This window comes from Olea europaea, unplaced genomic scaffold, assembly GCF_002742605.1.
Source record: "Olea europaea var. sylvestris unplaced genomic scaffold, O_europaea_v1 scaffold405, whole genome shotgun sequence".
Lineage (NCBI taxonomy): Eukaryota > Viridiplantae > Streptophyta > Magnoliopsida > Lamiales > Oleaceae > Olea > Olea europaea.
The window spans coordinates 158,752-172,110 of NW_019260152.1; the positions used below are offsets into that span (position 1 = coordinate 158,752).

The 13,359-nt window shown below is 34.3% G+C and overlaps 2 protein-coding genes across 2 annotated transcripts; both read right to left on the reverse strand.

Annotated features, from left to right (window-relative positions):
• Positions 1 to 36: 36 nt before the first annotated feature.
• On the reverse strand, positions 37 to 657 carry LOC111387467. Its single transcript, XM_023012023.1, has 2 exons — positions 633 to 657; positions 37 to 551 (listed from the first exon to the last, which is right to left on the reverse strand). The coding sequence occupies exons 1-2, from the start codon at positions 655 to 657 to the stop codon at positions 37 to 39; spliced, it is 540 nt and encodes a 179-aa protein (XP_022867791.1).
• A 1,432-nt stretch (positions 658 to 2,089) lies between these two features.
• On the reverse strand, positions 2,090 to 2,649 carry LOC111387468. The gene is made up of 3 exons (XM_023012024.1): positions 2,596 to 2,649; positions 2,470 to 2,542; positions 2,090 to 2,427 (listed from the first exon to the last, which is right to left on the reverse strand). Exons 1-3 carry the CDS (start codon positions 2,647 to 2,649, stop codon positions 2,090 to 2,092), a joined length of 465 nt encoding a protein of 154 aa, XP_022867792.1.
• Between the last annotated feature and the right edge of the window lie 10,710 nt (positions 2,650 to 13,359).

Genomic DNA, 13,359 nt, shown 5'->3' on the forward strand with positions numbered 1-13,359 from the left:
CCCCTTAAAATAATTTCGTCCTCGAAATTACCTTATTTAGCCGAATAACTCTGGATACTTGGCTTTTATTTCTTCTTCTTTTTCCCAAGTAGCTTCTTCGACTCCATGATTTTTCCATCGAACTTTAACTAAAGCAATTTCTTTATTCCTTAATGCATGTGTTTTCCTTTCGACAATCTCCAAAGGAGTCTCTTCATATGTTAGATCTTTCTGTACTTCCAATGAGTCATAGCTTATCACATGTTCAAGATCATGCACATACTTTCTAAGCATCGACACGTGGAATACATTATGTACAACTGATAGTCTAGGTGGCAATGCTAGACGGTACGCTACATTCTCAATTCTATCTAGAATTTCAAAAGGATCTATGAATCGAGGTCTCAACTTTCCTTTCTTGCCAAATCTAAGAACTCCTTTTATGGGTGCCACTTTTAGAAACACTTTTTCACCGACTTCAAATTCTATCGATTTCCTCCGCTGATCTGCATAGCTCTTTTGTCTATCTTGAGCAGACTTTATTCTGTCCCTAATTTTATCAATTACTTGCACTGTCCTTGCAATAATCTCTAGACCCAAAATTCATTTTTCTCCGACTTCATCCCAATGAACTGGGGACCTACATCTTCTACCATAGAGAGCTTCATAAGGAGCCATGCCAATAGTAGTTTGGAAGCTATTATTGTATGCAAACTCCACTAATGATAGATGTGACTCCTAACTACCTCCCAAATCCAAGACACATGCTCGGAGCATGTCTTCTAAGATTTGAATAGTCCTTTCAGACTGTCCATCAGATTGAGGATGGTAGGCAGTGCTGAAATTTAACTTTGTCCCCATAGCTCCCTGCATGCTCTTCCAAAATTTAGAAGTAAATCTTGGGTCTCGGTCTGAGACAATGGATGTTGGAATTCCATGCAGCCTGACAATTTCCTTAACATATAATTGAGCAAATTGATCCATACTATAGTTCATTCTTATTGGAAGGAAATGAGCAGACTTTGTCAACCTGTCTACAATTACCCAGATGGCGTCGTGTCCTTTCATTGACTTCGGAAAACCTACTACAAAATCCATGGCTATTTGTTCCCATTTCCACTCTGGAATTTCTAATGGATTTAATGGTCCTGATGGCATTTGATGTTCTGCTTTAACTTGCTGACATACAATACACTTTTCAACAAAGAGACCAATCCCCCTTTTCATATTCCGCCACCAAAAGGTATCGCGGAGGTCTCAATACATTTTAGTACCACCGGGATGTGCAGCATACGGAGCATAGTGAGCTTCCTCTAATATTTATTTTCTTATCCCTTCATCCCTTAGTACACATAATCTCCCTTCGTAGTGTCTCCAACACTATTTTAAGTTGTTCTTCATGTTGGTCCTTATTCCTTGAATACACCAAAATGTCATCAATGAAGACAATGACAAATTGATCTAAATACTGGTGGAATACCCTATTCATTAAATCCATAAATACTGCAGGGGCATTTGTTAATCCAAAGGGTATTACCGTAAACTCATAATGACCATAGCGAGTTCTAAATGCTGTCTTTGGAATGTCATTTGCCTTCATCTTCAACTGATGATAGCCCAACCTCAAATCAATTTTGGAAAATACTGTTGCACCCTTCAACTGATTAAAGAGATCTTCGATCCGAGGAAGAGGATATTTGTTCTTAATTGTCAATCGGTTCAATTCCCTATAATCAATACATAATCTCATTGACCCATCCTTCTTCTGCACAAACAAAATCGGTGCTCCCCAAGGAGATGTACTTGGTTGGATGAAACCTTTATCCAACAACTCCTGTAACTGTATCTTTAATTCTTGTAGTTCCTTTGGCGCCATCCGATATGGAGCTCTAGACACTGGAGTTGCACTAGATACGAGGTCAATTGTAAACTCCAATTGCCTATCTGGTGGCTCGCCAGGCAAGTCATTAGGAAATACATCAATGAAATCTCGTACAATCGGCACATTACAAATCGTAAGCTCCGATTGTTGAGTTCCATGTATACTCACTAGAAATCCTTGACAGAATCTTTTCTTTAACATCTTTTCTGCTTTCATGGCCGACACGATTCACGGTAAAGACTTAACTTGTACCGCAAAAAATTGAAATTCATCCTCCCCAGGCCTCTGAAAAACTACTTCCCTTTCAAAACATCGAATGGTTGCGTGATTGCTTCCCAACCAGTCCATTCCTAGAATAACGTCAAAGTCTTTCATGTCTAGGAGGTGTAGATCAGCTACAAATTCTTTTCCTTCCATTACTAATTTTACCGCCCGAGCGATCTGATTAGTATTCAAAATTCTACCAGATGGAATAGAAATTTCTAGAACACTATCAGATTTTTCACATGCAGTACGTGATTTAGCAATAAATGCGGTGGAGATAAATGAATGAGTAGCTCCGGAGTCTATAAGAACATATGCAGGTAGTTCAGATATTGATAAAATACCTGCCATTACATTTGGATCCTCTGTTGCCTCTTCCCGGGTTAAAGCAAAGACTTTGGCTTTCACTTTCCTTCCCTGTTCATTATCCTTCTTAGGTGGGTATGCCTTGCAATCCGAAGCAAAATGACCTTCTTGGCCACATCGATAGCACACATTTTTCCCAAACCAGCACTCCCCTCCATGGGCCTTATTGCACTTTGGGCATTATGGAGTAACTTTATTTGGTTTACTTGACCCTGATTCTGATCCTATATTGGACTTCTTAAATTATCCCAATCCCTTCCCTTTATTCGATCCATTCCACTTTCGTTTCCCATATGACTCATTATTCTTCTCAGTGATCCGATCCATTTCTAGACGATCAGAAATTGACTGCGCTCTTTGAAGTACTTCACTATATGTGGTCGTATGGTGAGATGCCATGATTCCTCCAATCTCTGGACGCAGGCCTAGTTCGAACCTTCTAGCCTTCTTTGGCTCGGTATCGACAAGATGTGTAGCATACCTAGAAAGTTGTTCAAACTTCCTTTCATACTCATCAAGCGACATATTTCCTTGTTTCAGCTATAGGAACTCTGCCTTTCTCCGATCCCTCAGTGATTGAGGAAAGTATTTTGTCATTACCTTTTCCTTGAACTGTGCCCAAGTCATAGCACATTGTTGCGCTTCCGTTCTAGTACGCGAAGCAGACTCCCACCAATGGCCTGCTGCTCCAACTAGCATAAACTCGGCACATGATACCTTTTGTGCATCAGTGCATGCCATGTGTTTGTAGATTCGTTCTAGCCCTCTTAACCACTCCTCGGCTGCCAAAGGGTTTGCTTTGCCATCAAAAGAAGGAGGTTTAAAACGGCGAAATTGCTCCACAATTGAACTTGTGTTGTTAGCATTTGCCGGTCCATTGTGAGGAGCTGGTGCGTGTGCTTGATCCCTACCAAGGTCATGTACTGCCCTCATCAAATCCCTAAACATAGTTGCTTGATATTGTTGTCCTGCCATTTCCTTTAAATTACTAAAATAAATTTTGTCTTGGGAACATTGGACAATACAGTAGCTCAAAGGAAATTATTATTATTATTATTATTTTTATTTCCAATAACATAAAGGAAAAGATATCATAGTACTAAGGAAATGGAATCTAAAATTCTAATCCCTATAAATTCTGCGAATCTTCTTTAACGGAGCTTCATCTTCAGAGGAGTCTTCTGCTTCAGGCCCGGACTCTATGTCTATCTCAACCAGTGGCTTAGGTTCATGCTCATGATCGTTCTCTAACTCCAGCCTAAAGTCATCCTCTTGTTCCCATTCGGGATCTTCCTCTGGGTCCGACTCAATTTGAGGTTCTGGCTTGGGTTCTGGCTCATCATCGAGCTCGTTCCCTACCTCCAGTTGGTGTTCTAAACTTTCACTCCACCTATCTAGAAGGGTCTGACAATATACATCAAACTCAATTGTGTTTGGATGCTCTGGGGGGTTACCTTCTAACATCTCATTCCTAACCATAACTCCCATGCCTCCCCATTGAGGTGGAAGTGAATGTACGAGATTATTCATAGCCTTAATATGAGTGATCTCTAGTCCTGCCTCCACAGCTGCCATACATTTTTCATTGATGTCTTGCACGTGTTCAACAAGTGGACGAGTCGGGTCAGTCACGAAATTCTCATAAGACTGAATGATGGACCTATGGTTCAACGCTACGCTATAAGCCGTGGCCTTTCTAGTGGTTTGATAAATTCTAACCATTGTCTGTAACACAAGGTTCCAATTATATTTATTTTTGTAGTAATATCAAAGTACATGTTATGCTCTTGTGATTTTTAATAGAATTTTTTTTTTTATCAATATACCTTCATGTATAATAGCATGCATAACATATTTTTTTCTAGACGTTCATTTATAATCATTTCATAGAATTCAAGCTTAAATGATACATAAAGTCATGCTTGAAAATAAAATGAAACTTAATATTTTCTTCATACCTTGAGTCTGTCGGACGGTAGTAGATTGACGAGTGCTAATGTCATGGGCCTTATTTTTAAATACTTGTTTAGTGAAAATTTTCATACAAGTAATATAAACAAGTAGGCATGTACTCAACATAAATTGAAACTGCTTTCTTAACAAGCTGATTTGTTATATTGAAATAAGTAGAGTAAAATCATTTCATTTACTTTAAAAATTACCCTTCCTTTTTTTTTTGAAAACTGTAATAATTAAAGAACAAGCACGTACGTTATCGGGTTCCTAAATTTGAAGTGGGAGAAGATAAAATTTATAAATCCCTAATTCGAGAAGTGGAAGTAATATTAAAGAATCAATTTAAAATTGTTAGCAACATGTACATGTGTGAGTATATGACTTACATCAGGTTACAAATGAACAGTTTATTCAAAATAAATTCTATTGATTTCACAATCATAAATATTTAATAGACAAAACAAAAATTATATATTTATATTTCATGTAGACCACTAAGTCTTCGAAATAAATTATCATTCTAAGAAAAATAATTTATACACATAAATCACATTTGAATATGATGAAGAAATATATATACTTTTTTTTTTTCAAAAAAAAAACTACGAGTCTACAGAATCGACTAAACTCGTGCTCTGATACCATTCTATAATGCCTCGAACTCTTTTTCATTATTATTGTTATTTTCAAATAAAAAATGAGCTCAAGGTGCTACCAAAACTTTTCTCTATCTAATTTAGGCGGAAACATATCGAAAATATTTGATTTCAAATTATTAAACAACATAATAAATATCGTGCATAAATATTAACAAAAAGATATTCTTTATATAAATTGACTATTGTCTTTTCTAGAAATTTTACTTGACGACCACATTAGCGTCGCTCCGTCAATCTTCCACACGTCCTCACGACCCGTTCTTATCTGAAAATATTGTAAGAGTGAGTATTTTGAAAACACTCAGTAAGAATACGTGCACATCCTTTTTCACATGATATAAATATAAAAATAGCATAACATACCAACATTTCTTACGAATTTCTTAAAAATCCCCATATCCTGTAGGATTTAATTTCTTTTCTTTGACCTGACGGTCCATCCCGAAGGATTTAACATAGCATTCGACCCGAAGGCCTCCTCATAGTATCTCATGCCAGAATTTACATATATATCAAGGAATAAGAATTTACCACTTGCACCGTGTATTCTTACCTCAATTGACACCAAAGAATTTCTGAAAATGATTTATGAAATAAAATGATATTCCTTCTCAAAAGTATGAGTGTGTGTGTGTGAAATACTAATAATCTGTATGAGTAAAGGAGAATTTGTCGCTTCAGTGCTCTCATATCCACTTTTATACGCAGAACATGTGACTATAGAGATTCTAACGTAATTTGATGTTAATTAGGTTTTATGTGGTTTAATTACTCTATCACTAATGAGCTTAATAAATTTTAAATTATTAATTTTCAATTTTCGTTTCATTTCCCCAAGTAACCGTATGAGTTAAATTGGAAATGAAAGTTTTGGTTTTATTATTTTATTATTATCTATATTAATAAAATATTAAATACTAACACTTTTCTTTTTTTATTAGAATAACTCGGACAGGACTAACCCAAAATTACTTTTCTTAATTCCAAATTATACTATTTGACAAGAGCTAAAAATGAGTATAATATCGATATATTTTTAATAACTTTTAAAATACTTAAATATTCGATCTAAATAAGTTACGATAAATTAAAAATATACGCTTGCGGAATAAACCATTTATGCAAATAAGTGGGACGTGTTTATCACTTCAACTTTTCGACTTTAGTGTGACGACATTGTTGGACATGGATTATTTTATTTGTTAAATTACCAACCCACGTGGAAAAATTTAAAATTCGGAGTGTTACAACTAGTCCTAATTTAAGATCATTTAGTTTCTTAAATGCGGACGTATTTAGCTTCTTCAGTTTAAGACTCTTTGAATATCTCCTTCATTTTCTGATTTTTCTTGAAAAAAGTTAGTTTATTCTAAGTCATCAGCTTTCTCATCTTTTTCACATTTTCACTCTTAACTACAAAAGCAAAAGACATATAGTTCAAAAACTCATCAGAATTGGAAGCATCTCTTTGATTACCTGAGCTAGACTTATCATCAGCGAGAGAACCATTTATAGCTTTGCCTATGGTCTTATTATAACTAGGACACTTAACTTTAATATGACCAAATCTCTGAAACTCATGATATCTAACAGTTTGAGACTTCGTCTAGGTATCCTTACTATCTTTCTTCTTTCATCTTTCATATATTTACTAGGACCACCTATGTATTTTTCTAGTGGTTTCTTATTATTCCTAAGAAATTTCTTAGATTTCATAACAAAATATGTCACCTACTCATCCACTAGTCTCGTCATCAATCTTATCACTAGTCTCTTCATTGACAATGTTGAGGGTTATAGACTTATTTTTCTTAGATTTATGTAGGGTAAGATCGTAGGTTTGGAAAGAACCTACAAGTTCTTTTATTTTAATCTGATTTAAGTCTTTGCTTTCCCTTTGTAATCTTAGGCTTAAGCCTTTCAGGTAGATATCTTAAAACCTTTTTAACTATTTTGGTCTCCAAAATTCTTTCACCTAGGTTGAAAATAGAATGAACTATACCATTCAATTTAGTATAGAAATCATCAAAATATTCATCATCCTTCATTCTAATTTCTTCAAACTTGGTGGCCAACATTCACGGTTTAAATTTTTTCACAAGTTTAGTTCCCTCATATATGATTTCAAAAATGTCCCAAGCTTCCTTAGCAATCCACACATAGACAAATATTTGAACTCTTCGGGGTGATAGTAATAAAGATGGCATGAATACCTTTATTATTCTAGTTACACTCAATTAATTCATCTCTAGTCCAAGCGGAAACGTCTTAATGTATAGCAATACCATTAATAGTTGCAGATGGGGCTGTCCAACCCTTCACAATACTCACACAAACTCTATCATCTACAGATTTTAAAAAATCCCTCATCGTAACTTTTTAATAAGCATAATTGCTTCCATCAAAGTATGGAGGAATAAACAACGACTGACTAGTACTCATCTGGATTATCTTGGGTCAAGAATCGAAATTAGACTTTGATACCAGTTACTATAAACAAAGTTCAACCTACTTAAGACCTAAAAAGGGGTGAATATGTGAAGTATGTAGAATTTTATTTTACAACCAATAACTTGTAATATGTTACAAATTATTGAATCCAAACATATTGAAATCAATTTGTAGTAAAACAATCATAAAAGGACATAAGTCAATGCTAAATAACATCGAAAATTGTTTACAAATTGAAAACTCTTAAGAAACTCTTCAACAGAAAAATGTTCGGGCACCTTGTGCCAATATATATAGTTCAAACATAACTAAATCTTAGTAGACTCTGACGCCTAATCTATAATTATCGAAAAACTCCTCGATTGTGTGCTCCAACACCAGCTCTAGAACCTTTGGACTTCTTTTTCCTTGTGGGTCACCAAGAACCAGCTCATTCTTCTTTAAACAAAACTCCAGTCCCCTCTCTTCATCAACAAAACTCTAAATGATATTTGATAGATATTTTTATGGTGTTTTGATTTTGTGGTTGAGGCAAAAGAATTATGGATTGAATGGTTTGTTGTGTAATAGGATCTTCTCTTCACATGTAAATATTCTCAACACAAAAAAGACTTCAGTTTTCATTGTGTATATACAGTCTTTGAGAATTATATGTTGCTTGGAATTGTTTAATGATTGAAAGTCGCAAATTAGGGTTCTGTTCGATAAATAGGCTGCTCAAGCGCCCCTTAGGCGGTCAATTACTAGGAAAGTTGCTCAAGCGTTCACTTGACGTTCTTCGAGAACTTTTGTCTTGGAGCGACTTTTGGACATTACTTGACCTTCTCTAGCAAACATTGAGCTCTTCCAAAAATACTTCCAACAACAGATAACTTAATCCAAAATACATCTCGATTAATGATGTCTGGACATGGAACTTGTGAAGATTTTTAGACCTAACACCAACCGTTATAGGGTCATCATTGTGGTTGATTCCTTACAAATTAGATTATTTTATTTTCTACTAGATTGAAAAAAAATCAAAACAGCACGAGAATATAGAAGTAAAATGCGAAAAATAAAATAAAATAACCCTATACTCCCAATTGATATTGAGCTTTAATTACATATTTAAGCATTTTAAATTTGCTTTGAGTGCATTACATTAGAAAATAATATAGATAAAACTGATTTTTACCATTTACCTAACAAGAGTTTTTTTTAAGGTTGGACAAAATTCTCGAATCGAATCGAGCAATTCTTTTCAAATTAAATACCCGAACGGGTGCCTGAATCGAGAACCGACATGTTTGGTTCGGTTGTCTGTTCTAAATCAAGAACCGAATCTCCTAATTTTTTTTAATTATTTTATTTTAAATAAGTCAAATTGTTTTATTTTTCTAAATAAATTTACTAACTAGCTAATTTAGCTCAAACTCAAAAATATGATTTTTCCTATTTCTAATTTTTAATTCAAAGCCAACTTGATCGAATTGATCTAAGTTTTATCTAAATCTGTTACTCTACCGTGGTGTCGTATAATTACATCAGTATCATTATTATTAAATAAATTTTGCTACTTGTATAATTTTGTTTATCAATTCGTTGACAAATGCTAAGCCGACATTGAGTAAATCAACTTGAATATTGAACATAAATGAATTGAAATAAAATCCAAGTAAATGAAATTCAAATTTAAATCAAATGTAATTCGAAAGTAACTCAAATTACATTTAATCCGTAATGATCCTAAAATTTTTTACATCGTATTCCATATAAAATTTCATAATAAAATATATAAATTATATTGAAAAATTTATTGTGCAAAAATAATAAACGCTAATAAAATAATTGAATTTTTTTAAAAGAAAAGACGAGTTGGACGTTCTTTTTTGAGACATACATTTGACGCATATTTAATTATTTTTTATATCCGTTTGGATCATTTAATATGAAAGTGATGTAGTTTTTGAAATAAACTTCTACATGACAAAGACGATTTGTGGATTCGGATAGCATACAATCATCGATGAATTTTGAATGTTAGCATATTATCAAAATTCTCGAAATACTAATTTCAAACAGTATACTTTGACGTGTCGTAACTTTTGCTGTCGTAACTTTTGCTATAGTTGACCATATCAAACCCCTTTAGTAAGCAAAAAATTAGGTCATGAACATTTTGAAATGGTATTAAAAATGCAATATTTCAATTTTATTTGACATCTCGTAATGAACACATCAAAGTAGGTCGTAAAGGGATCATAACAACTATTTTTCGGGGAAAAAATCAAAGGAAAAAAATTTGTGGGGTCATTTGACCTCACGTGGGTCCACCCATTTGAGTTAGTTGAATCATGTGTCATAGATTAATCTAACAATCAATCTTCAGTATTTCCTCGTGTATCACTAGGTCTTTGAACCAGAGGCCTCCATCTATTCTTCCATTCAGTTCTGCATAATCTTCTTAATTTTGATACCATTTTGTGTAATCGAAAACACTCATAATTTCGTTACCAAATAACTCTAGGAAATGCTTTCAATTAACAAAAAATTATATCATTTCTAGGAAAAAATTGAATCCACCAATGCCGTCCACACCTCCACCAAGAAATCCATCCTCAACTCCTCCTTAAATGAACATATTACGTACAAGTAGGATTATTTTCAAGTAAATCATATATGTTTATTTAAAACACTAATAAAATTGTGAGATTTTTCTACGATTTTTCGATCCAATCTTGGTATTCACGTTTTGATCCAATGAGTTTGTTAATTAAATTATTTATTCGGTATTGTGTGCGAATGTATGAATATTTGATTCTTAAATTGATGGTATTCTTTGTGAATCAACGTATTATTAGGATCGTTCTTGTACTCGTCTCATGTTGAAAGATTCTTCCTTGTATAATTTGAAGTGACTTTCTTTGGAGCCTACAAAAAAAAGCTAAAAAGTTAAATACCTGACAAAGTCCCAACTACTAATTCAGATCATGAATATTTCAAGTTAGTGTGTGCTTGGTCTTCACCATTAGGTGACAAAGACTTAGTGGCATTTATTCTTTTGCCTTCTGAATGTAGCGACATACTAATGAGACATCAAACAGATTAAGTGGTTTGGACGAAGGATATTTCCTTTGTTGCCCTAATTGGAGTGAAGCACGTAAGTATTGCTAGGAACAGTCTGTTTTGTAGTAAACTTGATTTTTCGACTAAATAATATGGGCTTAAGGACTTTGCCCACAGGCCCCAAATCAATTAAAAAGCCCAACATGCCTAGTATTTCTTGAAACATTATTTAAAAAAATCTATATCGATATCTACTAGAAAAATCTAAGTAAAATATGAGGTGATAAATATGGTAATGTATCAAGAAGAATATGTGGTCTTATAAAGTCTATCTAGAGTATTTTAGGAAAATATCTTGTCCAATGTGTGGTCGAAAAGTCTTATATAAATATGTGGTCTAGGATTCTCTAGAAAAATTTGTGGATTAGAAGTTTCATGGGAATACTATATAAAGGGGTAGTGTCCTCCATTTTGTAATAAACCAAAAAAGTGTGTAAGTCTTGAAATTAAGAAGTATAAGTTTCCTTTTGTTCACTTTCTTCTTCCTATTAGTGTTGTCCTCCTTAAAAGTCTTAGCCAATCCAAGTTAGTGAACTCCTCTTTCCTCCAACAAACTAGTATCAGAGTTCTAAGGTTCTTGTGAAAAATGGCAAGTGGGATGATTTCTTTTCAAGTTCCCCAACTCAACAAGGATAACTATGATAATTGGTGTATAAGGATGAAAGCATTGCTCGGATCGCAGATGCATGGGAGATCGTAGAGGAAGGCTACACGGAGCCACAAGACAAGGTCGCTCTATCCCAAGCACAAAGGAATAGTTTGAAGGATGCAAGAAAGAAGGACAAGAAGGCGCTCACCTCATCTATCAAACATTAGATGAAGGTATGTTAGAGAAAGTAGCTTGTGCTACTACAATTAAGGAAGCATGGGAAATCTTGCACAATTCCCATAAAGGAGTTGAGAAGGTGAAAAAGATTCGACTCCAAACACTTCGAGGTGAGGTTGAAGCTTTACATATGAAATAATTGGAATCAATTTCTGATTACTTATCTAGAGTATTGGCGATTGTGAATCAATTAAAGAGGATTGGAGAAAAGTTGAATGATACTCAAGTAATTGAGAAGATACTTAGGTCTTTAGATTCTAAATTTGACTACTTAGTTCTAGCCATTGAGGAGTCTAAAGATCTAGATAGTATGAGTGTTGATCAACTCATGAGATCTTTACAAACCCATGAGGAAAGACTAAAGAAGAAGGTGAAAGAAAAGTCATTAGACCAAGCTCTTCAAACAAAGCTCACTTTGAACGAGGGTGAAGGAAGGTTCGGCAATAGAAGAAGCCATAGAGAAAGAGGACGAGACCAAGATCAAGGAAGAAGTGCATCCTACGAGGAGGAAAGAAGATAAAACTCATTTTCCACCAGAGGTCGTGGAAAAGAAAAATGTACAAGGCAAAATGAAGGGCTAAGGTATGACAAATCTCAAATTAAATGTTATAATTGTCAAAAACTTGGTCATATTGCTTCAGAAAATAGAAATATTACTAGCCAAGTTGAAGAGAAAGTCAACTACGCTTGTTGGGAAAGTGAAATGGATCATGCACTACTGTTAGCTTACAAAGGAGAAGAGAGCAGAGAAAAGAACACTTGGTATTTGGATACAGGAGCAAGCAACCATATGTGTGGAAGAAAAAATATGTTTGTGGAGCTTGATGAATCAGTAAGCGAAAACATTACCTTTGGAGATAAATCCAAGATCCTGGTGAAAGGAAAAGGTAAAATCTTGATCCGCTTGAAAAATGGTTCGCATCAATTTATCTCAAATGTCTATTATGTACCCAATATGAAGAATAACATTTTAAGTTTGGAACAACTCTTAGAGAAGGGCTATGATATTCATTTGAAATATCATAGTCTTTCAATAAGAGATCAAAGAGAAAATTACATTGCTAAAGTCCCTATGACAAGAAATAGAATATTTACGCTAAGCATTCAAAATGGTGTTGCTAAATGCTTAAAAGCCTGTTTTAAAGATTCATATTGGCTTTGACACTTAAGATTTGGGTATTTTAATTTTGGAGGCTTAAAGTTGTTGAGTAAAAAGAAGACGGTAAAAGGTTTGCCTCCAATATATCATGCGGATCAATTATGTGAATGATGCTTACTTGGAAAGTTTTCAAGAAAAAGTTTTTTAAAAAAAGCATAAGAGCTAAGAAGCCATTAGAACTTGTACACTCGGATATTTGTGGGCCAATCAATCCAAGCTCTCTTGGTAAGAACCATTACTTTTTTCTTTTTATTGATGATTTTAGTAGAAAGACTTGGATCTATTTTCTCAAACAAAAATCGAAAGTTTTTTTAAAATTTTCAAAAGATTTAAAGCTCTTATTGAAAAACAAAGTGACTATAGCATAAAAGCCATGAGGTCAGATAGAGGAGGAGAATTCACCTCCAAAAAGTTTGAAAAATATTGTGAGGAGAATTAAATTTCTCACCCATTGACGGTTCCATACTCTCCATAACAAAATGGAGTAGCCGAAAGAAAGAATAGATCTATTATTAACATGGCCGGCTCCATGCTCAAAAGTAAGAGATTGTCCAAAGAACTTTAGGCTGAAGCTATTAATTACGCCATGTATCTTTCTGATCGATCACCTTTTAGAAGCGTATGGAATAAGACACCACAAGAAGCATGGAGTGGAAGAAAGCTCAGCATCTCTCACCTACAAGTATTTGGGAGCATTGCATATGGTCAT

What these genes read in the sequence shown, in the direction of transcription:
- LOC111387467 (XM_023012023.1), bottom strand. Translation starts at nt 657, where the DNA reads ATGGCTCCTTATGAAGCTCTCTATG. An exon ending in TCCTTATGAAGCTCTCTATG is followed by an intron (nt 552 to 632) that starts GTAGAAGATGTA and finishes TTGCAAGGACAG; the next exon opens with TGCAAGTAATTGATAAAATT.
- LOC111387468 (XM_023012024.1), bottom strand. Translation starts at nt 2,649, where the DNA reads ATGGAGGGGAGTGCTGGTTTGGGAAAAATGTGTGCTATCGATGTGGCC. An exon ending in CTATCGATGTGGCCAAGAAG is followed by an intron (nt 2,543 to 2,595) that starts GTCATTTTGCTT and finishes GATAATGAACAG; the next exon opens with GGAAGGAAAGTGAAAGCCAA. An exon ending in GGATCCAAATGTAATGGCAG is followed by an intron (nt 2,428 to 2,469) that starts GTATTTTATCAA and finishes ATGTTCTTATAG; the next exon opens with ACTCCGGAGCTACTCATTCA.